This window comes from Anomalospiza imberbis, chromosome 10 (assembly GCF_031753505.1).
Source record: "Anomalospiza imberbis isolate Cuckoo-Finch-1a 21T00152 chromosome 10, ASM3175350v1, whole genome shotgun sequence".
Classification (NCBI taxonomy): Eukaryota; Metazoa; Chordata; class Aves; order Passeriformes; family Viduidae; genus Anomalospiza; species Anomalospiza imberbis.
Genome location: NC_089690.1, coordinates 16,020,863 through 16,045,493, shown reverse-complemented (window position 1 = coordinate 16,045,493; position 24,631 = coordinate 16,020,863). Strand labels below are relative to the sequence as shown.

The window sequence follows — 24,631 nt, the reverse complement described above, 5'->3', positions numbered from 1 at the left end:
AAAACCTACCTTCTCAGCTGAAATTCCCACACATTGTTTCCAAGAGAAATGTCTGTCATTGCCACTTCAGCAGAGAATGCATTCTTGAAAGAAATACTGATTTTTTTACACCTGTTTGTTACTACAAGTATGGCTTGCAGTGTTAAACCCAGTTCAAGGCAAGACACTGCAGATGCTCTTGCTGTACAGGAGAAGGTACAAGAGGCCTGAGTGTCAGGGGATTCGTTTTTCTTGTTAAACCAGTTATTCTAAAAAACAATTTGAAGGTTTGTTTTTGTACTTCTGAAGAAAATTACATAGAGAGAAAGTGCTAAACAATTACTAGGTTTAGCATTATTTTTCCTATGTATGGATTGAGATTAGGCTTCTCCTGCAGAAAACCTCCCCTAAGAGGGTATTTGCAGCTACCAGGGATTATCCATATCCACTCACTGCAGCTGCAGGAGCTGTGCCACATTCTCTGGGGGATCTTTTTGTCTGTTGTGCGTCTTGTTAGTGCTTTTACTTTTATCTGTTATTGCTACCAGTCATAAAACCCTTCTTTCTGCAGTTTAAATGAGACAGATTCTCAAAGATTAATGGAAAAAAATCTTGGCGACAACATCTCAGATTTTAAAATTACGGTAGGGAGAAACATTACTCTAAAGTTCATAGAATCAGTTTTCTTTTTGTAGTTGTCCTCTAAAATATTTTCCTTCAGAAATGGGGTGACTGAAAAACTTAATTTTCCCATATTCACATGACATAGATTATCTTGTGTTCTTCTAGTGGAATGTCTGACATCAAAAAGCTCTGTTTCCTATATTTCCCTCTTTTGTTATGTCCATCTCCATTTTTTTACTCAAAGATACTGTTCTTTTCATCCAATTTCGAGTCCAAGTGGATGTTTCCATGATGTTTAGCTATTCTGACATTTGTTATATTCATTGTTTTGTGCAGTGAAGTGTACTAAACTTTGTTTATCAGGCAAGACTCAAACATTACTACATTGGAGTCACTGATTTACAATCTCAGTGTTTCAGATCATGCAGTGCATGACAGGTATTTTGTGACTTGTCTTGGGAACTGTGACTCTGCACCTTTTTTCTTTCTTTTTGTCCTTTTTCAGTCTTTATATAATCAGGCTGCTCAGAGAATTAGAAAGTTATGGATGTTTTCTAGATTCCAGTTTTAGATACTGCTTCAGGGATACCATGAGCACCGAAAGATGTCTGCTCAGAACAGTTAATTCTACTCTAGTGTTCCCCAAATCAGCCCTCAAATTATGTTTATTAAAATAAATAAAATTCTAGGGAAGTATGAAGGATAATAGTTGAGTTTTGTAAAGTGTGGGCAACTAAAAGAACACTGGCTGAATATGCTGTTTCTCCTACCTATTTTAATAGTCTTTTCCTCACTGAAGATCTGTTTGGAATTACCTGTATTTCTTTTTGCCCAATCTAAAGCACTTCTAAGACAGCACTAACCAATAGACGTTTCCACAAATTAGACTGACTATTCAATAATTTATATTCATTAGTGGAAAGCAACAAAGGCCTCTCTTCACTCCCACGGGAGTTTTACAGAAAACAGGCAGGAAATGTTCATCATCAAGTGGAAAAGGTACTGAAGAACTGAACTCCAAAATACGTTGGGCTTTAAATACAAATCTCATTTATAGGTCAGGAAATAACTTAAGTCTTTAAACTTTAATGTGAAAATTAAGTTGTTCCTGCTCAGAGAGCTGGGAGAGCATTTCCTGGTTCAGTACTTTATGTAGCCAAATACTACAGAAGTTGTTGGGGTTTAGATTCTGTCTCTCCCTCTTCTAATTTAGAACCAAAAGTGTTGAAGAGCTGAACTATCTTACCACCATTGAGTACTGTCTTTCATGTTTGTGTCCAAAAGCTGGTTTTTTTTGAATCCTTTGCATTGTGTTCAGATCAGTTCCACAACTTTTTTCTTCTACTCAGACTCTGGGCTGCCTTGTGTATTGCCAACATTCCTGTGGGATGTTCCAGCAAATGTAAGGTATTGTATGACTTACCATTATATTTCTATTGCTGTAAGAGGATCAATTATGAATATACTCTGTGGTTTAAAGGGTTTCACTCTCCTCTGGCATGTTCCTCTGAAAGGATGCATGAAACAATCATTTTACCAAAACTTCTGTGACAGCCTATAAAGCATCATTCAACTACAGGGTTTTACAGATTAATGATAAACTAATACAAAACAAAAAACAGTAATAGAAACATTGGCACATACTCTAAAAATAAATGTACTGTAAAGATGAACTTAAAAATTAAATGCACTTGCCTTGCATACAAGACATTAATTCCTATGACAGATATTTTGCCTTCACTGCAACTGTATATAGGTGTGTTCTTTCCACTGCCTAGTCTGTGATTACAAACTGGAATATGATCCTGTGCACTTAAGGCACGATGGAAATTCAAGAACTGTGTCAAATAAAGGGGCAAGGTTGAAATATTGATAACCTTTCATCATCACTGGCCAATCTAGAAAGCAGGAAGAGAATCATATGGTGACTGAAAACCATTTCCTACCCCATATTACTCCAAATGAATTAGGTGTATTTCACACAAATAAAAGATGACATTAAAAAGATACAGACCACTAACTTGTTCATTACAAAAATCCCAAGCTGATGAGACTGTGATGAGCTTTTCTCTTTATTGTGAGGTCAGTTTCTTATTCACAGCTGTTAAGGGTAAAGGCAGAGCTTTCCATCATTTACCTTTTCTTACTGTGTTAATGGCATAGCAGTGGGTGGGAAATGTCCAAGGGAAATGGCATTGCAAGTAAAGATAATGTTGTAATTCAATCATATTTGTCTGACCATTTTCTTACATTGAACTGTCCAGATTTAAATAACTGTCATCAGGCAGTATGATTTATATAACCATTACTATGACTTTCTCTTGATCTGATCTCTTACCAAAATGTATCTGTTTATTAATAAAAAGCTACTGCTTGAATAAGGCCAGGCACAGACACACTAATTTATGCTCAGTGGAGTGACCCTTGAATAGAGCATATCAGTGAAGGTTCTGGCTGTGTTCTTTCCTAGCATTTTCAGAAAACCCTTCATATACAAATATGAAGTGAGGTAGCAATGTACCCCTGATCCGATATACCTAATCCCAGGATTAATTCTTTATGCCCATCAGTGGTGAAGCAAGATGGATTTAATAGCCCATTAGCCTTTCAGCATGATAATTTTCACGTCACTTATCCTGCTGGGTTAATTGCTTTAAAGTGGATATTATTGACCTCAATCCTAGTGGCAAACAGAGAATGTCTTATTCATCTCCCAAATGTACATTCTTAGAGTCTTGTTTCTTTTGGTCCTGACAATAAATCCACTAGATTATGTGTTTGTATATTATCATTTATACCCTATTGGCCCATATTTAAGAGCTTACCAAAACAACATCTTTCAGATATTATTACCCATGACTGGAATATTAAATTCTGTTTCTTATGTAAAGAGAAATGTTGCAAGCATAAAAAAGAATTGTTTTACCTCTTGTTAAGAAATTAATTTTAATGCTAAAAGCAGTAGCAGGTGCAGCAGGGATTAAGCCCTTTTGGAATAAACAGCTGGCTAGTATATTTCCAACTGCAGAAGTCTGGTCATTAGAAGGAGAGAATGAAGAACAAATTTGGACAGAGAAGCTGCAGGAAAGGAAATTCAGGTTCTAGTGTAGAGAAACAGAAAAATATGTAATGAAAAAGAAAATCCAGGGGTAAAATTGAAGAGAAGTGTTCTTATTCATGTGTATTATTTGGATCTTTTCCTTTAGTGATTTAGAGAAAACACAGACCAGCTGCTTTGAAGGGAATTAATGCTAGCTGTGAGCAGAAAAAATGGAAAAAGTGGGAGTGGAAGAGGAGCACAAGTTACATTCTTGCTTGTGGGGAGGTGAAACAGGGCTGGAAGTTACCGTATCCACTTTTTTAGCTCTGTATGTCAACAGTGTTACACACAGTTATACTTAGGGCCTTGTATTCCTTTAGTTCCTAAGGGAAACAGGAGGGTAAGATTTAGATACTTGATTGTAGGAACCCCAGGTGTGCCCACAGACTCTGGAAGAACCCAAATCCCACAGATCTCATTTGTAACACAGTGTATCCTCACACACCCATGAAGTCTCATTCTCTAGTTTTCTGGGGTAAATTTGCTCTATAAGATAAAGAATGGAGAAGCTTGGTATTTACAAAAAGTGGTTTCTAAACCACATTAATTTTAACGTAGATAATTCATCCACTAGTGTAAGCCTATCTTGGCTCAATAGGCTTATCAAACACCAGAATAATGGCAGAATTTTTTCTTCAAAAAGCAAACTGGAGCCATAGGATTCCTACTGAACTTTCTGATTGACTTAAACAGTGCTAGGATTTTCCCTGGGAGCTCAGTTCCACATTTTACTGATAATGACAATGTCAATGACAGTGATGTTGTTTTTATTAGCAGCTGTTCCTGTGTGACATTCACATGAGTTCAGTCGTGACACGAGCAGTTGAAGCTGCTTGCTCCCACTTCAGTTACAAACCACCTTTGACTCTGGTTGAAACAAAACCTGGCTGCATGGAGCAACTCTCTGCTGCAGCAGGTGTGTGGCCAATCACTGCTCTCCGAAGGATTTTCCAGGAAAAAACAATTTGTTTTTTAACCTTCACTTTTTTTTTTTTCTAAATTTAGGTCATCTGCTTTAGATCATTGGCAAAGGGACAATGTTAGCATGTTTCGTAAAAGGCAAAGTAAATGAAACCTTCTGAATAACAAGAATATCAGCATTTCATAAAGAAGTGAAAAATTAAAGGAAGCAGTGAGAATTTAGTCCTTATAAGACTGGAAATATATCCTGTTTATTCTCAAGAATGCTACTTAAGCATTGGTGATTATTTAGTGATATTTATTTTTCACTTTGATCAGTTCCTGCTGTCCACTAGGAAAAGAAAAATTAGAGCATTGCTTTCTGTGTTTAAAACTTAGAACTGGTTGATCAGCTCATGTAAATTAGCACATAGCACATCCAGAGAAATCAGAAGAGGAAGGGCAGATTACTGATGCTGAACACCTAGTCCTAGATTTTTAACTAAAACTATGAGGAAAATCAGTGGATCAGATCTTGCTTCTATGTGTACTGACGTCAGGGGCACAAAACTTGACCCTAAATACATTGTATGGGGAAACATTAAATCTTAAAAGATTTTAATCATACATAGTGTTGCTGGGGTGTTTTGTAAATGAAATCACTGAAACATAAAGTGCATTGACTTTTTTTTTATACATTGATTTTGCACACTGTTGAAAAGTATTCCGTTAGGCAGCTTTGTGTGGAACAAACTCGTATTTTGTGGATCAGGGGCTGAATAGGGTTTCCTCTCGGGTATCAGAAGTACGTGACTGCTGGCTCCGCTCTCTCTCCTGACGGGGGAACGGCCAGCCGGGCACGAAATTCCCAAAGGAAAACGGTGCATTTCTCACCTCCGTCCCAAGAAAGCCAGACCCCGTGGGGGTGTTCTCCCCACAAATCCGAAGCCCGCTGCAATCCGCCCTCACGATCCCCACGGAGCCTGGGCCAGCAGCCCGTCCCCCGGGTCATCCCCGCCCCCAGGACCCCCGGGCGCCCGAGCTGGGAGCGGCAGCAAAGCCGCTGACGGGAGAGGGAGCGCCTCCGCTCTCGCCACGCTCCGTGACTGAATTTCCAGACTTTTGGTGCACAGAGGGACACCGGCAGCGCTGGGGTGGGGACGAGGCACGTGGTCATTCTTTCACGGAGCACCTCCCGCGCTCCCCAGCCGGCCTGAGCCCGCTGCCCACGAGGGGCTGAGGGGCGGCGGGGACTGCCTGGCGCTCACCCCGCGGTGTGAGGGGAACAGCCCGCCCCGAGGACCCCGCTGAGCGGGGAGGCGACCCCCTCCTTCCCGAGGAAAGTCTAACTGCACTCACTTTTTATCGATACTTTTCCATCGGGATTCTCCACAGGACTGCCCCCCCGCCCCGCCGGGTCACGCGGGGTGACTCGGCCCCGCCGGAGGCGCCGCCCCGGGCCGGGGTCGCGGCGTGAGGGGACGGAGGGAGTGTAGTGCGTCCTCCAACCCGACAGGGGGCGCCGCAGCCGGCGGGCGCGCAGGGCTCCGCCGCCGCCGCCATCTCCTCGCTGAGCTCATAAAGGTGTCGCGCAGGTTCCGCCCGGGCTCGTCATTCCGCCGCCCCGGGCCCGGTGCCGCTGCCGCCGCCTCCCCCGAGCCGCGGCCCCCGCCCGCTCCCTCCCTCGCGGGGCCGCCGGTCCGCGTCAGCGGCCACCGCGTTCCCGCACCGGCCCGCCGGCAGGCGCCGGTTGTGCCCTCCCCGCCCCTTCCTCCCCTGTCTTCCCCTCACCCCCCTCCCGCCCGGCCCTTCTCCCGCCGGCCGAGCCCCGGAGCGCCGCCGCCGGGGTGTGAGCGGGGCCCGGCGCCGTGCCGGGCCGTCCCTCGCCGGCGGGGCCATGGCCGCGAGCGCCAAGCGGAAGCAGGAGGAGAAGCACCTGAAGCTGCTGCGGGAGATGAGCAGCCTCCCGCCCAACCGCAAGTGCTTCGACTGCGACCAGCGGGGCCCCACCTACACCGACATGACCGTGGGCAGCTTCGTGTGCACCTCCTGCTCCGGCATCCTGTGAGTGAGTGCGGGAGGGGACCGCCGGCTCCATCCCCCCGGCAGCCGTGACCTCCGCCCCCGGCCGCCGGGGCACGCGTCCGCAGGGCGGCGGCGGCCGGGCGGTGCAGCCCCGCCGCGGGTCTCGCAGCGCCGCCGCTTCCCCTGCGCTCGCCCTTCCTGTTGCCGGCTTGGCCACGTCGGAGGGCAGCGGGCAGGGGGCTCTCCCGGAGAAGGGCGGGAGGCCGGCGGGAGGCTTTCCCCGGCGCGTTCGCTGGAAATCCCCGTCGGAGCCCCCGGTGCGGAGGTGGCCGCCGCTGGCAGGGTGTGCGGCGCTGGGGCGCACGGCAGCCCCGGGGCCCGGAGATGATCCTGGGGAGGTTTCTCCGGCACGTAGGGGGAGCGAGCACCGCCACCCCACAGACGTGTCGGACGGGTGGTTAATTAAGCAAGTGTGCGACAATACTTGTGGAAAGGGGAGGGGCACGTGGCTTAACAGTTCACTGTCATGACAGCCTTGAAGATGCGGGGAAACTAACCCTGTCATGAATGCATTTACAGATATTACTTAAAAGTTAAGTTAAACCACCAGCATAGCTTTATGTGCATCGAGTTCTGCTTGGTGGTAGTTTGTAAGACAACACTTTAAGCTATGTCCCAGTCTATAAACTCCAGCCCCAATGGAGTTTAAGACACTTGATCAGAAAAGTAGAAGCTGGTTGGGGTTTTTTGACTTTACATCGACTATTTCCTACAATCTGTATATATAAACCTTGGAAAGGGATTGGCTCTGATAAAGTGATTGCATTTTTCCTGTTCCTCATTCCTGTATGGGCCTTCCCACTACTCCTCCCTTTTCCACCCATCCTTCCCAGAGATAGTGTGTATGAAACAAAGAGTTGAGGTCAGTCACTTGTGAATTTCAGTCACATATCCATAATTTGGGGGAAGGACCCTGCTGTCTTCAGTGCTGCTGTCTCTTTAGCTATATCTGTTTGCTTTTACATGATTCTGTAGCATTGTGCTAATGGAATGATGCAGAATCAGTGTAACCAAAGAAGTAATAAATAGTATGTTAGAGGATACAGATTGGTGTTTCTAAAAGGCATTCAGGACTCTGAACTAATTTCTGTCCCCTTACTACCTCAAACAGCCCTTCCAAGTAAGGTCTTGTGTTGTAGAACAAAGTTGGTAATTATGTTGAAATGCAAAGCAAATGTATTAGTTCTTTGCTGAATTTACATGGAACAAACTGCCTTTTATACTAATAGCCAGCTAATTAGACTTGGAGTTCTTCTACTTTATGTAGGCTTCTGAACAGACTTCATGCAAATACAGAAAATACATTTAGGTTATGAAATTGAAAAGAGACTCTAGTTTTTCACACAAACATGCCACTCAATCATCTAGGTCTGGCTATTGTTTGCTCTCATAGCAAACTGTTATTTGTGCTGGCATGTGAAACTATTTTAAGCTACTGCACTGAGCTTATTTAATCGTTGCACATGTTCTTACTGGGTTAAACTGAGTGTGTGGTAAAGCTGCACCATGAGAGTGTTTGTCTTTATTTTTCAGACTTCTTAACCTTAATAGATCAGTGTGTTGTGAATGCTGCTGAGATGCCTAGAGTGGGTTCAGAAGAGTCTGTTCCTTTTATCTGTTGGCTGGGAGGTATGGACTACTAACATAGTCCAATTTACAGCAACCAAAAGGATGTTCAGGCAGTGAAACAGCTCATAAACAGGGGACAGCTGCCACTTGGTGTTGGCCATCATTTGGATGTTACCATGCTTAAAGGAGGAAGACTGTCTGCAAAAACATGGTTAATGTATTGGTATGCCAATAAAATGCAAACGTTTTTTTCATTCTAAATATGCAGTGTTTTTGTCTTGCTGAAAAAAGCAACCACAAACGATGCGTTTGGTTCTTACAGTTAGTAACACCTACGCTTACAGCTGGAGTAAATGACTATTAAGAGGACTTAAAGTTTCCCTCTAAAATAAATTTGGACTCATTCTTTCATGTCAGCTTGGAAGAACTTCCATAGATTATGTGTGCAGGATCATATGCATTGGTTAACACCTTATGACCTATCCAGTGGCATGTTTATTTGTTAGTGATGAGACTTGGTATAGGTCATGTCTGTTTCATAACTAGAAACTTATTTTTTAACACTTCTGTCAGAGCAGTTCTTCAAACAATTTGTTTATTTCCAAATGCTTTTCACTGTAGAATTTCACAGAGTAGGGAAATGACTTGGGAACAAACAACATAATGGCAAATATAAAAGTACTGCTGCTTCTGTAGTTCTTAATGGCTGTTTGTGTTCTGCCTCACAGTACTTGCTTTACTGTGAGGTTTTAATAATCTTAGTACTTTTTCTTATTTATATGCTGTGTGAATGACTTGCATTGCTTCTTGTTTTAATTATTTTTTCTAATCTGGTACAGGAAGTATTCTTGGAGTCAAGTACACTAGTTTTTTCAAGTATGAAGTGCCCAATGCAAGATTAAAATACTAGTAGATTAAAAAGTCTCATTCAGAAAGGTTTCACAATTAATTAAAAGTGATTGCTAACATCAGTATCATCTTAAATAAGCATGTTATTCTAGATAGAGTTAACTCTAAACTCTTTAAAACTGAAGTGTAACTTTTTTTACTAGTTTTCTGAAGTGTTTATTCATTGTCCTGGTGAGGACTGTCTAGTCACATCCAAAATCTTATTCTGGATCCATCCTGAATTTCCTTTAAGTATTTCATATGTATCAAAAGAGTGATGCTATGTATTACTAGATTTAGCTTTAAAAACCTACTATTCCCTCTACTATTTCCCAAAATAGTATGTCTAGCTTTTTCATATGCTGCTAAAAACAGTGATAGAACTAATGGCTTTGCTTAAAAGGTCTGTTTCTGACTTAATGTGGAAGGTGAGTCTTGTCAAGTCAGAAGTGTGGATGACAGGAGGTTTTTTTCTGTAGTACCTGGGGTTTAAGTGACCAGGCTTACCAGAGTAGAAGTTTTGCTGTGCAAAATGGTGCATGTAGGAGAAAGTTCATGCACAGTGGTGTGAATTTTCTTCCTCTTAAAATAGTTCCACTTGTCCTCTGTGTTTAAATTCTTGATGTGGGAAAAAAAAAGTGTGCTAGCATCACACAAGTTAATTCAACTTTTTGGTGTTGTACAAGAATATAGAATATCTGGAATTATATGCAGTTTCTGCCCTGAGAGTGGGAGGAGATGCTCTGGAGGAGCAGTGTGCTCAGGTCAAGATTACAGTCATACACTATGGGAAGATTTCTCTTTATTACAGCAAACCTGCATCTTGGGAAATGTTGACAGGGAGATTATTTTGGTTTGACAGAAGTCCTTTGATTCAAAAGATTATGTTGGTAGCTATGACTATTGTTTTCCTGGATGCTCCCATGTGGCCTGCTGACAGTGACATCCTTCCCTTTGTCTTATCAAATGCCTCTCTGCCTTGTATCTCAGCTGTCTGTACATCTCTGCTTTCAAGTACTTCTGTAGCACTTGCAGTCAGCCTGCTCCCAACTTTGATAAAAGAACATGTTTTTCAGTTCACCAACGGAAAATGTCCCTGTTTAACAGTCTGCTTGCACACGTTTTATATTATATATTTTTTTTTATTTAATCTTGACTCTTTTTTATCTGCTGATGTGATAATTAAGGCACTCCTATCCTTTCACTGCCCTCTTAACTCCTGCCTAACTTACTTAGGAAGTCTCTTGTTCAGCAACAAGGAATGTTTAGAACATAATAGGTACTTTGAGAAATGCTAAAGCCCTTTTATGCTAATTTTTTACAACTGTTGGCCTTCTTCTGGCTGCTCATAATGCTCCTAGTTGAAATTTTAAATTTAAAATTTTCATGGGTAGGGAACTTCTCTGTCAGCCAGACAGAAGTATTTGATGGCAGACAAATAGTCTGCCATCAACAAACAGTAGCAAACTATAACATCTCTGTGCACTGGTGGTAAGTTCTTGTCTTTCCTTAGAAGAAGCTTAGGAGAAATTAAAATAGTCTAAATAAACAGTGCTAGAGTGAAGGTGGTTGAGTTAGCATGACTTTTCAGTCCTTTTTTTTTCCTTTGGAGCATGTTTGGAAAATGACTCCATGTGTTCTGGGTCTCTGTGTGTGTATATATATATATTTAAGGATATTTTATGTGTTACTATATTTCTTGTTTCAAGGCAGGAGAGCAAAGGAAATGTGTCTATACCACAGTGAACACTATGCAGTTCAGAAAGAATGTTTGGCTATTTTTTAAGAAAAAACCTAAATTAACCTTAACTCTGCTTCAAAATGTGTGTATGAGTCGTCTGCTATTAAAAATAAATGAGCCTGTGAGATGGCGGAGGGTCTCCAGGGAGCTCTACAAGTATCAGGAATGGCCAGTGCTGCTTATATTCCTTTTTGCTAATTACAGTAGCACAGAAATAATAATGAATGCTGTGACACTGGGTTTTTTGGTGCTTGTTTCTGGACATCTGGGTGTGTGGGGTGCTCTGTGATGGCTCGGTATTTGACTTGCCTCATTAACTTCCTGCATTTTAGGGGATCAGATTTTGCTGGCAGGTTCGAGATGGTGTTAAAATCTGATCCAGAGAACATTAGCAGTGTTGAGCAGCAGTCTGCCCACCATTCCTCCCAGGAAAGGGTCCCTCTGTTCTGCCAGAGCTCACTCTTCACATTTTGCTCCCCTCCCAGCCCTAGCCTTTGCAGTCAGCTGCTCTGCCAACAATCACAAGTTCAACTATAATTTGCTGCTAAATTATGTTAGAAACAAATATCCACTGCTTGTTGACTGTGTTTTGAATGTTTAATGTTTCAACTGCCAGACTGCAGAATCCTGTGTCAGTGGCCTTAAAGCTTCCTTTGTTTGTGAGTGCACCAGTTTAACAATGCCCTCTGGAGAACAGAGGTCTCATGTTCTCTGAAGCTGCCCCTACGCTAAGCTGTGACTCAGTGAGGGTCAGAGGAGGAGACTCTCTGGGCTGGAATCTCTGGTCACAGTGCTCTTCCACAGAAATAATCGTTGCTGAGCGTGAAGAAGTTGGCAGTGATGAGTGGGATCTCTGTGTGGGATGTTCTAGCTCTGGTGTGCTGGATAAGTGCAGATGGCAGAATTGTCTTACTCTGTCATCCTTCCTCAGGGCCTCTTGGGAGGAGAGAGCTGCAGTCTGGTTTAAGTGCTGAGGTAGCGCTTGGTTGCTGCCTTCCCCAGGAGCTCTGTTCTAGGGAAGGGAGGAACTAGTACTGCTGCACAGGGGCAGGTTGCAAATACTTCTTCAGGGTCAATTTAAATTTAGGCATGGATAATTTGCACTAAGGGACTGTAATCCATTCTGTCCCCTGTTAAATAGGGAATACTGTAAAGCATTAGAACTGTGTGAAACACTTGTCAAATACCAGGAAAGAAACATTTTTCCTATGAAAAAGGAGATTTGTTAATTCCTCATAAGTGATAATTGTAGTTGGCTGTCTACCAATATGCTTCCCCCATATGTAGATGAGGTGTTTGTGAATCATTTGGGTCATTAAATAGTCTCTGTAGGTAAAGAAGGCTTGGCCCTTGAATCCTGTTTCAAAAATTGCACAACTGCTCTGTTTTAGGGAAATTACACGCAATTCATGGATGTTAATTAGAAATCATAAAAAATAGAGAGTTTGCTGTTCTAATGGTAGAACCAAAGTAATTTATCTAAGGAAGATAATGCTTGGGCTGTGTTTGTGCTCAGCTTCTTGTCTTGAATTCCTTGTTCTGGGGCTGACTTCTTAGGCTGCTTTAGCATAAGAGGAAGCTTTACATAGGTTCCCTGCATCCTTTGCCATATTCAATGGGCATAAATACATGAATGTACAGTATTGCAGCTTTATAATTTACTTTAGATTATGGCTGTTAAAGTTTCGTTCAGAATTTCCAGTACTCCTGGACCACTGACGGGGTGCTGTGCTCTCTTTCATCCTGCCAGACATCTGACACCTCTGTGTGGTGATCTGATCTTTAGGGGGGATGTCTTCCTTCTTTTAGCAGGATGGTGTAAGAGAAATGTGAATTCCTCTTATCCCATGTGGATATAGTGTGTATATCAGGAAACCTTATATGTCTGAACTCTTCACTGGAGAGAGAGGCATGAAGGAAGTCTCTGGTGAGATTTAACAAAATCTTATCTAGGCCTCAACCACATTTAATATTGCTATTTAATAGAGCTGAAGATACTTGAAGATAGCAGTGTTTGCTGCTGTAAATGCTCTGAAGAGCCCTGGTAGATCAGTGTGGAGTAGGTAAGTCTTAAAGAACTTGTGCAGTGCCTTGAAATTGCAAACACAGGTACAACAGAGCACTTAAACTGTACTTACTGCAAAAAGGAATTTCCAGCAAGAGCTGGTGGGAAAGTTGAGATGTACTGCCTGTGCTGAGAAACATGTGTATGTGTTAGTGAATAGCTCTGGCTTCTAAACAGTCATTAAATAGTTTACAACTACCTAATTGTGCTGCTATTGTAATTACTAGGAGGAGAGTAAATTGAACAGACTAAGGCAGACAGAACTGCTTTTATACTTACTGTAAAAGCAGGGGACAGTAATTGTCATATAACATTTGATGGAGCAGATCTATGTGAAATGCCAGGTGGATGCCAATTTTGTTTCTATGCTGTCACTCAATATGTGATGCTACAAGTGCCATTTAGTGAAATGCAATTACTTGCATGCACAGACTGCGAAGGTGTTTCTTTTAAAAACCAAAAATAAGCAAAACCTAATCCTAGCACCAGCTCTGAAACAATGAATTTTAACTGCATAGAACTCCTACAGGTTTCTTTTAAATTACATCATCTTAATATGAGTACTTACTTTAAAAAAATCTTAGATAATACTATAGTATTTTAATAAATGTAATTTATTTGTGATGTAGATGATACAGCTAGATGAAAGATGTTAAATTGTTAGCTTTTATTAAAATGTTACTGCTTTGTGTTCTAACCCATATTCAACTTCTTATTAAAAATGTGGAGTTCTTTAACACAGGATCAAAATTGTCTTACGGGTACACTTGAATTTAGATGTGAAGGTGAATTTCCAGCTAAATGTACAACAGTATTTTTCCCATTAGACTTACTTGGAAAGCTTGAAGTGCTAAAATTTGTCTGCCAAAGTTGAATATTGTATTAGTGTTAGTGCTGATTTTTGTCATAGGCTGTTCTGATGGGTAACAATTTAATTTATAGTTAATATTCTTGGGATAATCGTGGAGTTTAAAGAAAACCACTGGCTGTCCTAAATTAGATGTCAGTGTTGTTAGTTTTAGTTTTATTCTAAAAAGCAGTCTGAACCAAATTTAGAATTAAAAGTGGAGGGACCAATACAGGCAATACAGCTATCAGTTGATTTTCTTAGCTATTTGTTAGGCATATATTACATCCCTGGAAAGCTTTTTGTGTGCTTTGATATCTCATGGTTAGTGTATATTAGTTGCTTTTTAAGATGGTATTTCAGAAATCCAGGCCTGATGAACCTGAGTGTTAAACTGGCCCCTGGTATTTCTGGGTGTCTCCACTGCTTGGCACATGTGGGATGGGACATTCTTGCATCCATTGGGCAAAGCACAGATTGGGTTTGACTGGAAGCAGTTCTGGGCAAAAGCAGTAATTAGCATGTATTTAAAGGAGTTGGAAAAGAAAGCAAGCTTTTTCTTACCCTGGTGCTGTTGCTCAGCACATTTTCTCTCTGAGCTTGCAGGCTGTGACTGAACTGGGTTTGACAATGTCAGGCTGTGGCAGCACAAATGCCTGGTGTTCTGCTGGCCCTGCTGCAGCAGCCTGGCATGGGTGTGGGAGTGGTGCCAATCTGGGCTTAAGGCAGAGCTGCTCACCTTTGGAGCTGTGGCATTAGCAATGGTATCTCTCATTTGAGAGCACACTGAAACCAGTGTCTTTTTGCTTTTGTTGTGGTTACTTCTGTAGTGTTCTGGAAGAGGAGTAAGCCCTGTGCAGGGGCAAAAAGTAAACTATAAAAAGATGCTGTGAGGAAACAGGAAATGTAGGTTAAAGCAAGACAGAAATACTGAGCTGGGCAGTTTAGCTTGAAGAAATCTAGTTACTGTGTAGAAGTTGTAATAAGAGATAAAAGTGAGGAAGGAGTTGGAGGGAAACGAAGCTACAACCAAGAAACCCAAGAGTGAGAGATGAAAGGTAGAGGCAAGGGTGAAGCAGATTAGGATTTTTAAAAAAGTCTAATTTTCTTTTCTTAAATTTGCATAGAAGGTGCCTGAGTGACTTTGCATGAGCGCTTGTGAATATTGGCCTCCCCTGAAGTTCTGCTATTCAGCTTTGTATACTGAGTGTTACTTTGAGAAGAGCTTACGCAGCCTTAAGTTGTATGGCAGTACAAAGAATGAGTGTGCTTTAGAGAGAGATTGCTCCTGATTTTAGAACTGACTGACTTCCAGCTGTAGTGTTAAACGTGATTGTATGATGACAAATTTCCCAAATGCTGAATACCTCTTGCTTCTTTCAGGCGGGGCTTGAATCCACCCCATAGAGTGAAGTCGATTTCAATGACTACATTCACACAACAGGAAATAGAATTTCTGCAGAAACATGGAAATGAAGTAAGTATTACTTGGAGAATAAAGTGAGTTTGGCACTTTAGTATTAAAGTTGAAAACACTACATAAAGTCCAGATTTATATGATCAGTATTTCTGAATTGGGTTTTCTTTTGATTTTGCATAAGGCAGTATGCAGCCATCATTTTTTTCCTATAAGCTCAGAACTTGAAACTGACTGCAGCAGTATTTCCTGAAAGAGTGTAGAGTGCCAAAAATAAATACAAATGTATCGCTTGTAGTTGTATTTCTTCACACTTGGTGTCAGAAAGTCTTCTAGTAGTTTTAATAATTAATATAATAATAAAATTAATTATCAATTTATAATTAATAATAATTTAAATACTTAATAAAATATATCCATATATTTGCATATGTGTGTTAAAGTATACCCATATTGAATGTTCTTGGACAGAGGAAGGAAAGGGAGAAATTGTTATCTAGTGAGTAGTTAGTGGCAGCTTTGAAGAGGACAAGTTCTAGCATACTGACATTTTGTTCCTTTTAATAGAAGAAAAAATCTGAGGTAAATGTTGGATTGGCTCAGTGGGAATACGTGGAGCTCTTAAGCCCTGGATGTAACTATTGCTGACTTCAATTTGAGGGTGAAGTTTGTGTTCTAATAACATGCTGTAGCCTTAAGGATTTTAGAGGCAGATTTTGCCTCTGTTCAAACTAGATAAGGTTCTGTTTCACATTGATTGCATCTGCACCCTGTTTAGTAGAACTATTGATTGTAGGCTAGAGTGTGTTTTATAAGTGTGCTTTTGTGAAGCTTTGTGGGGATAAATCCCATCATTCAGTAAAATGCTGATACTTAACTTTCTTAAAGTTGGTCCATTCATAACTGTCAGGTTGAAGAATGAAAACAGAAGTAGTAATTTCTTTTTCTGCCCTGGTAAACATGTGTTATTTGTTGAAATGACTGTTAGTAGCTGATTCCTTTAGACAGAGCTAGAACAAGGCCTGAACTCTCCCAGACTTTATAAAACACTCTTGATGGCTTAGGTTGGTTGGGTTTTCTAAAACTGTAGAGCATTGCTTATGTGTGTGCTTATGTATAAAGCGTATGTTAGTGTAAAAGTTAGTATTACTGACATTTTGCATAGGGAAATTTAATAAAGAATCTTCTGCGAATTCACATAGAGTGTGTTGGAGGCTCTTTCCATACTATTAGATTGTAAACTCCAGCTTTTGCTTTTTGCACATACAAAAAGCATGCGTTTGTAGCTCCGACCCTGTATTTGTTTTAACTTCATTTTTTACTAAACTTGCTATGTCTAGAGAGTGCTATGAGCTTGTTTTCACTGATCTGGAACCTTAAGTGATCCCTTCTCAACTGATTAGTGTGGTTGTCCTTCTCATTATAGCCATGACTAGTCTGCTAATCATAATGATTTAGTTGATACATAATTTATTATTGACATTAAAAAAATTCACAGACCTCTGCAGTGCTATTCTGTTTCAAAAGCAGAGGTCTTTGCACTTGCAGTACTCTAGTTAGAGAATTGCAATGATTTAAATGAGCTACCTCATAAAAAAAGATGTCCTTCTGAGTTTAGTTTTAGGTTATTGATTATTGCTTTAATTCTTAAGTAGAACTGAATAGACACTTGAAAGTGCCGATGGTACATTTAAGGAGTGCTCAAATATTGAACAGAAATGATTATTGTTTTAAACACTGTTAGAAGTTTAAAACCTAGTTAAACATGTTGTTGTACTTTATGTTGCAGTAGTTAAATAGGCATTTTGTTTTCTCTTGCTGGTATTGGACTTTGGAATACATATCTGCAGATAAGATAATGTATTGGACAGAAGAAATTCATCTGACCTCACAAAAAACATTTTTTTGCTTAGCTTACTCTTCAGCATAGGAGGCTCTTTTGTGTATAGGAAGAAAGGAAATTGCCTAAAATAAGGCTTTTAAACATGGAATTGTCCAATGTTGTAATATCAACAATTAAAACAATTGTACAGCGATACATATAAAAAGAAGCTCAACTTTTTTGGCAATCTATCATGTTTAACTTCCATTTTTCTGTAACTTCTAAAATACTTTCATTCCAACATTCTTGTTCTAGTCTTTCTCCAACATGGCCAAGGTCTCTGTGATAACCTTTCTTGCTTCCAAATGAGTAGGTTGTGGTTGTACAATAGGGATCTTGTTCTGAATACAAAGTAAAATAGCAAGAAAACTTCCATGAGATAAAGTAGTTAAGGTGCTGAGTTGTTGTTAGAGGAAGTAGTTTTCCACTCTCATTCAAAGGGTATTTATAAGGTCAGTGTATGGTATGAGGTTGAAGTCCTCTAAAAAACTCAACCACTCTAACCAAACAAAGAAAAAAAACCAAAACACTTAATGATATTTAAAATACCAACTTTTCCCCAGTTGTTGTAAATGACCCTCTTTGTGGCACACGTGGGTAAAACATTCAGTTACTGAAAGGTTTCTACAAAGCAACTGCTTCAGGGAGAGATTATTCAGAGCAGCTTTTAGGTGAGACACCATCTTCTTCCCCAAATATACACATTCTAAGAAATGTCTTTCTGGCACAGGTAGCTTGAACATTATTTTAAATGAGTTTTTACTGCTTCAAAGAGTATTTTAAATCCTTATACTGTATTAGAAGCACCTATATTTTGGTGTTGCTTACTCATCTGGAGGTATAAACAGCTGACTAGTCTCCAGTTTTGCTAATGTTGGGATTAGGTCACTGCAGTGGGAATGGAGGCATCTTCCAGCTGACATTCCTCAAGTGCCTTCTGAAGTCCTTTTAAAGGATAAAGGCAGTTCTGACTCACTGGGTAGGGTTTTTTGTCTCCTTGCTGTCTTCATGAAGAGCAGTGTGAGGTATTTTCACATTTTCTCATTACGAATAACGAGGAGAGAGTAATATGGAGATGTGTCTGTTGGAATACTCATCCTCAAATGATGCTAGTGCTGATTTGGCCTCTGATTCAGTTGTACAGTGGTAGTAGGAAGTGAACTCCCTATTTGAAGAAAGTGGAGGTGGTGCTAATCTCCTGTTGCCATTATAGCTGTGAAAATTTATTCAGAAACTTTTCCCCTAAGATGAAGAATAGTATATGAGGCAAAAGTTACAGAGTTAAGTTTTCTCCTACCCTTTTGAAAAATGGCATTTTATAATCCTTCCAGATAACCCATTCTAATATGCATGTGGTTGAAGAAAAAGATCTTGATGGTCTTGTATTTAGAAAATCTCTGTTACTCAGGGTCAAGGACCATGTTTACCTGAGCTAATGAATAGAATACATGAAGTTACGCTCAGCTGCTTGGAGTTATTTTAATAGTGCTGAATTTTGGTTTGGTGCCAGTTTTCCTGACTCTCAATAGCACCTGTGCAAGTCCCTGTTTCCTGCACTCTTGCAGAACTGGCAGCAATCTGAGTCTGGTTCAGAACTGGTGTTAGGCCAGAGCAGAATGCTTCCCTAGGATCTCCCAATGTGGCCCGGAAACCCCAGAGTGGAAGGAGCAGTCCCAAGCTGGAGCTGATGAGTGCTGACAGCACGAGCTGTGCTGTCAGGTGTCCTTGGAGTGCATTGCTGGTTCTGCTAATACGATACAGAGATACATGAGCTGATTGCGTGTAGAACAATGTCTTTGTTAGCGGGATTTTCTGGCTTCACTCTGCTTATGAAACCACTATAACTTCTGGACCCAAACTGCCTTTGAAATCAGTACTCTGGCAATATAAAATTCTTTTAACCTACAGAGATTAATGAATAATATTGACATCAGAAGTGCAGGATTACTAAACAAAGCTATAACTTGCTTACATAAAGAAACCGTTTCCAAGTCTTTCTTCCTGTAGGGTGTTATGTTTTGGAACATAGTTTTGTTGTGTGGTAATGTGCAGTTCTTTGCACTGCCAGCATTACATTTGGTGCATAATTGAGGATATTTTATTGGCAGGGAGGGGGAGAAGAAGAAATCTAATTTGGCATTTACCAGCCTTCTGAAAGGCATTATCTTGTTAGAGCTTTTTAAACTAGACTGACATGTGTAATCTTCCTATGCAGTGGTATGTCTGGGTCTCCAGAAGTGTTGTAGGCCAAGTAGTGTGCTTTTTCCTAGGTTGAAGTGCAGCTTCTATCAACACAAGGATGTGTCCTGTGAGAGCTTTTCCTTGCCTTGCTGCCTTCACCACATACAAGAGCAGGAGGCTTAATGAGCAAGAACTTAACTTTACTGGCCTGGCTGAATTTTTATTCTTCCTAACCAGCACAACTATGCTAATAGGAGTTTGTGTTGTGTAAGCAGAAGGCCTTTGTCTCTCCTATATCCGCCTTCCCCCGCACACTGGAGATCTCTATCAGTGACATAGTTATGGCATGGCAAAGTTTATTTGGTAGTTGAAATACGTAGCACTGGAATAGAAATAACTGAAGTCTCAGATTCTCAGTGTTTCTGCAAAATTTAATGGATAATGCTGATTCTTTTCTTAATTAGCAGTTTTTTTAGTAGGCCTGTTCTTTCCCACTTGCCCAACTCTAAAAACACACAGGAAAAAAACCCCAAAACATGTGAACAAATATAAAGCAAAACAAAAGCTACGCTTTTGTGGAAAACAGGTACATGTATTTTTCTTTTAGTCTTTGAGTCCTACTTGGAACTCCTGAGAGCATGAAATGTTACTGGAAGCTGGGTTTTAAACCAGAAACCTTTCTGATTAACTTTGTTTTGTGGTGTGCCAGATGAGCATCGAATGGGATGTGTTCTTTGTTGCTTTCTGTCTAAACTGAAAACAAAGGTAATTTCTCAAAGTGTAGGACTAAAATTGTAAATAATGCATGGAAAACCTAATGTATGGTAAATATAATTACTCTGGGAAAAACAGTTCTCCCTCAGATGAATAGCTGTTGAGTGCAGATTCAGGGAAACCAATGGTATGAAGAGAAATATAGGTAAAGGCTTTATTATAACATACAATATGCACTTGGCCCAATTTCTCCTTTCAATGATATATTTAAGTTACGGCAACTCACAGTTTCTGCCTTGCTACCCTCCTGGGTTTTTATCTAGGTCAGGGTGAGTAGGTTGATGCTGGTTGTGATTCTTTCCCTCTTTACTTCACGCTGCACTTGCTGATCTAATTCTGAACGTCCCAGTATCTGGTTGCCAAGTGTCCAATGACATTCCTTGCAGGACTGGAGCTTGTTGGCAGAGGACAGGTAATATCTTTCCCAAAGCGGTTGCAAAGGGATTCTCATGAACTTTTAAATTCCATGAAAACAACTGCTGAGTCTTGTAATCTACTTACTGTTATCTGACAAGGTAAAACTTTGCTTTGTCTTGATTTTTGCAGCCCCCAGAGTGTAGTAGGGGCAAAACTTCAAAGCATTGCTTCTGTGTAGCCTTCAACAGAAGTGAACTTTCAAATGCTGCATACGCTTAGTCATTCTGACTTCAATGCTCTCCTTTTTTTTCTCTGCTCCGTTGGTGAGCCAGTGGGACATGGACTAATTATACTTTTCAGGGACAGTGGACAGTGATTGTGGATTGTTGGATATGTTCCACTGTTTCTAGGTGCTTCCACATAACTTGAATGTTTACTCTTGGCTCCAGCTTGTCAGGCTCTTCTCTAAGCAGAGCATTTTGTTTGATAGAGCTGTGGTTATCAAAAGCAGGGGTATAGCAAAGCTTTCAGCAAATAAACAGAGCTTTCAGGCACAGGCTTATTGGTGCTGCTGTTGCAGAAAGAACAATATTAATATTAAATGGCTGAACCAGAGTATTCCCAAGGAGATGGTGCAATGTAGAAGGATTTCAGAAAGCCATAGAATTTTTAGGCCCAATGCCTTAATAGTGGTGTTGTGTAATTGTGTGGTAAGTTGGGATGATGCCTCATATGTTATATGTAAAAGCAAAGGAATGAGTAATTCTGTTAAAATGGGGCTGAAGATGTGTCATACAACTTGAGCAGTAGCATTTTCTGAATGAGCTCTGCAAGTGTGATTTATATATGGAGCTGTTAGAGGGGTGGCTTGAAATACATGCTCCTTGGGATATCAAATTCAAATTTCTCAAAACATGTGTTTTCAAAATAATAAAAAATTGAGAACAATTACTTCCTTTGATTTTTTTTTTTCAGATAGTGTATTTGTATTAAATAAGAAGAAAACTGTGTTTAGTAGAACAACTGCTTGCTTAAGGCTTGGGTTTGTGCAGGTTTACATTTCCTTTAAAGCCTTTTTGCAGTTCCTCCCTGCTTCCATGTCCTGCAAGTAATGCCCTGCAAGAGTCAGCACATGCTGTGGATAACTGCTGAATAACTGTGGGAGTAACTGTGCAGTTCAGGTGTCCTGCCTGGGCAGCTGTTGGGCCAGACAGAACATAGCACTGAAGCTTATGATGAAGTTTTGGCAACTAAAGTTACCAGTCTGATCTTTCTATACTTGTGCTATTTTGTTGTTGTTGTTGTAGTAATGAATCTTTTGGTATCTGTCCAATTCAGATAGTGAATTAGTGGGGAGTAATCAGGGTACCAAAGGTATAAATGCTGAGTAATCTTCCCCCACCACAAACAGCAAGTTGTATGGCATAAGTTTCCCTGATATTTATCACAAGAGTAACTTTTGAACAGCTTTGAAACAAAAAATGTGATAAATATCAATAAAAATAAAGCAAAAATAAAAATTTCTCACAGCAAACTTCTTTCTTTGCACAAGATTCAGGACTGTTGGTGACTTACATTAAAATGACTATGGACAGATAACTACTTCAAGAAAACACAAGTACATGATGTGAGTTCTGTCTCTGACAACAGTATTTTTTAAATTTTATTTTTCAAGTTTGATTTCATCCCATGGTATTGCTCAGCTCTCTGCCATTTGTGTTTTTTAGATGGCTGAAAATTGTTTTGTGGTTCACTTGAAGCATAATCAATGCAGTGTTGTGGATCCCTGTCAAGTCAGATGATGGTAGCAGAAGTATAGCTAGACAGAGCACACAGGTCACCAGCAAACAAGGGAAGACAACGGGCCTTTTATTGGGCTCTGAATGCTTGCTTGGAATGGCTGCTGATGTTCAAAGCATTGTGTGCTACTTCAGACAGAAATATGAGCCTTTCCATGGTTTCTTGTGTGGTTCTAAAACCTCATAAAATATGCTTTTCTAAAGGACTTAAGTCAGAATTGTGTAGGTTGGAAAAAACCTTTAAGATCATCAAGCCCAGCTGTAGTAGGAAGACAGAACAGCCTTTTCTGGCATAAGCATGGTCTGAAATGCCCTTATGAGGATGTGATTTACCCTTCATTTTCCAGTCATGTCACCCACTTACAGTCTTATGGTTCCTTTCCATCATTCCCACAATCCAAATCCAAACTACTCTTATCTACTGTGGGTGTCTGGTTTTGGCTTAAGACTTGTCAATTTTAAGAACTTTTAAGAAATTGTACTTCCTCTGATAACTCTTTAGGTAAAGAAACTTAGGTGAAATTTAATTTGCATTTGGTGTGGTAAATGTTTTACACTGTTTGTACAGGTCCCCCAGTCAGACTCTAGTACAATGGGATTGTCTTGCTGAATGTGTGTGTGTCCAGGTAGGTTCTTTGGCTTTGTGGTTGTCCATTAGTAAAACTGGTAGTAAAATTGGTTGCCTATTTAGTAAAACTGTTCTCTGTGCTGCCAGCAACAGAAGAACACAGAGTGCCTGGCAGTTTGTTTAAATTAATTACAGAAGTGACTTAAGGCATATTTCACTTGTTACTTCCTTTTGTGGTTAGGTATTTAGAATGAATTAGTTGCTCCAGGAAACACTTTTGGAAGCGTGTTTTCTGAAGGTTTGCAAAAATTGCAATGCAATGGCAAGAGCTGATGCCTTTAAGAAGCTTGCATCATTTTAAACGAACAGGTGTTTGTTCAGCACAGTCCTCCTCCGTTCCTGTTTGCATATTCATATAATTGTATCTACTATAGTTCTGTAGCTGGTAATGATCTGAAGTCACACAGTACCTTGTTTTGTGAGTCCTCACAGAGATCATCTGTAGTGGTCACAATGGCCTGAGACATTGTCACGGAGCTGTGGTCGTTGTTTGGTTTGGATTGTTTGTTGTTGGGGGTTTTCGTTTGTTTGTTTTGAAGGTTTTTTGTTTTGTTTTCTTCCCCTCTCACTCCAAATGCTTAGGCACTTCAGGGGTAAGATGAAGCAGAGAACTGGGGGGAGAAAAATGAAAAACTGGGTTGTGGTTTGTTACTGTGAGTTGATGATCTCCAGGTTTCAATTGTAGCAGTGACATGGTAATTGTGATGAGTTTCTTTGATCTGACTTGTTTTGGGTGGCAGGAAAAGAAGTAATTGGATGGGGTGGTGTGGGTGGGGAAGGAGCCCTCCTGTGTCACTTGCCAGCACATCTCAGGCTGGATGCAAACTGATTATCATGGTAGAACCCCAAGTGTTACAATGCTGGGTGCAGAATCAAGTAGGGACTGTTGTAACATTTGTCTTTCTGCTTGTCTGAAATCAAGCACAATTTTTCTTTTCTTCAGTGTTTCCTGATGTTCTTTCCAATATTGAAGTTGGGGTTGAGAAGGGACTGTGTAGATTTGAACACCACCAACTCCTGCTGCTAGAGATTCTGTAAAAAGCCACAAGCAGGACTTCTCTTCCTCTTAGCAATCATATGACTACTGCTTGTATAGTTATACTCACAAATCTAAGTATGGAAATACTACTGCTGGCTCACTTCAGGCTATTCACTGCAAGTTTAAAGCTACACACATAAATATTTTGACTTTGTGTGTTTTGTCACCAAAAAGTAGTGAAAGATTGGTGCTGTTAAAACAGTGATTATTGATATTAGCTTTTACTTTAGGACAGACTTGTGACTTTTTTGACTAAGTTTGTTTTCTAAGTTTGTATGAAGACATATTAAACAAATATATTAAGTTTCATTTTATCTATTACTATACTGTAAGTGACTGTTAAATTTTGAGAACTCAAATCAGTGTGTTGAACTTGACCCTGTTGTGGAGTAAAATTGCAGAAGGAATGCAGAATTGCTGAGTTGATTTGAGGTAGGAGCTACTGATCTTAGCTCTAAATTAGCTATATAAATACTCATTTAAAAATCTTTTGATCATTAGATCTGTTTCCTGTTGTTGTTTGTCTCTGTCCAGTAGATGATGATAATATTGGTAATTAAGGACTGTAAGGTGTTGAATATGCAATCGGGCTATTTAGAACTGAAACATCAAATATGAAATATGTAGTTAGGATGTCTGCCTAATCTCTAATGCTGAGCAATCTTTGAAATTATCTAGAAGATTTATCATGTTTGCCAAGTAGTTTGGGGAAGATGTTGAAGTGGGAGTATCACAGCTTCTACCTTGATCTTCCAA

The 24,631-nt window shown here is 40.3% G+C and overlaps 1 protein-coding gene and 1 long non-coding RNA gene across 12 annotated transcripts in view; one reads left to right on the top strand and one right to left on the bottom strand.

Annotated features, from left to right (window-relative positions):
- The window catches only part of AGFG1 (ArfGAP with FG repeats 1), a 46,450-nt gene that overhangs the window by 4,914 nt on the left and 16,905 nt on the right, over positions 1–24,631 (top strand). For 8 of the 11 annotated variants that reach the window (XM_068200886.1, XM_068200884.1, XM_068200883.1 and 5 more), the window contains exons 1-2: positions 6,359–6,667; positions 15,182–15,275. In XM_068200886.1, the coding sequence (XP_068056987.1) occupies positions 6,501–6,667; positions 15,182–15,275 (261 nt within the window). In that variant the 5' untranslated portion in view covers positions 6,359–6,500. Of the gene's footprint in view, positions 1–6,358; positions 6,672–7,165; positions 7,290–12,884; positions 12,950–15,181; positions 15,276–24,631 lie in introns of those variants that run through there. The other 3 variants (XM_068200880.1, XM_068200885.1, XM_068200882.1) reach the window with 3 other exon arrangements.
- Positions 1,445–6,079, bottom strand: LOC137480048 (uncharacterized). Its single transcript, XR_011002679.1, has 2 exons — positions 5,963–6,079; positions 1,445–2,110 (listed from the first exon to the last, which is right to left on the bottom strand). It is a non-coding gene; the product is annotated as an uncharacterized lncRNA (long non-coding RNA).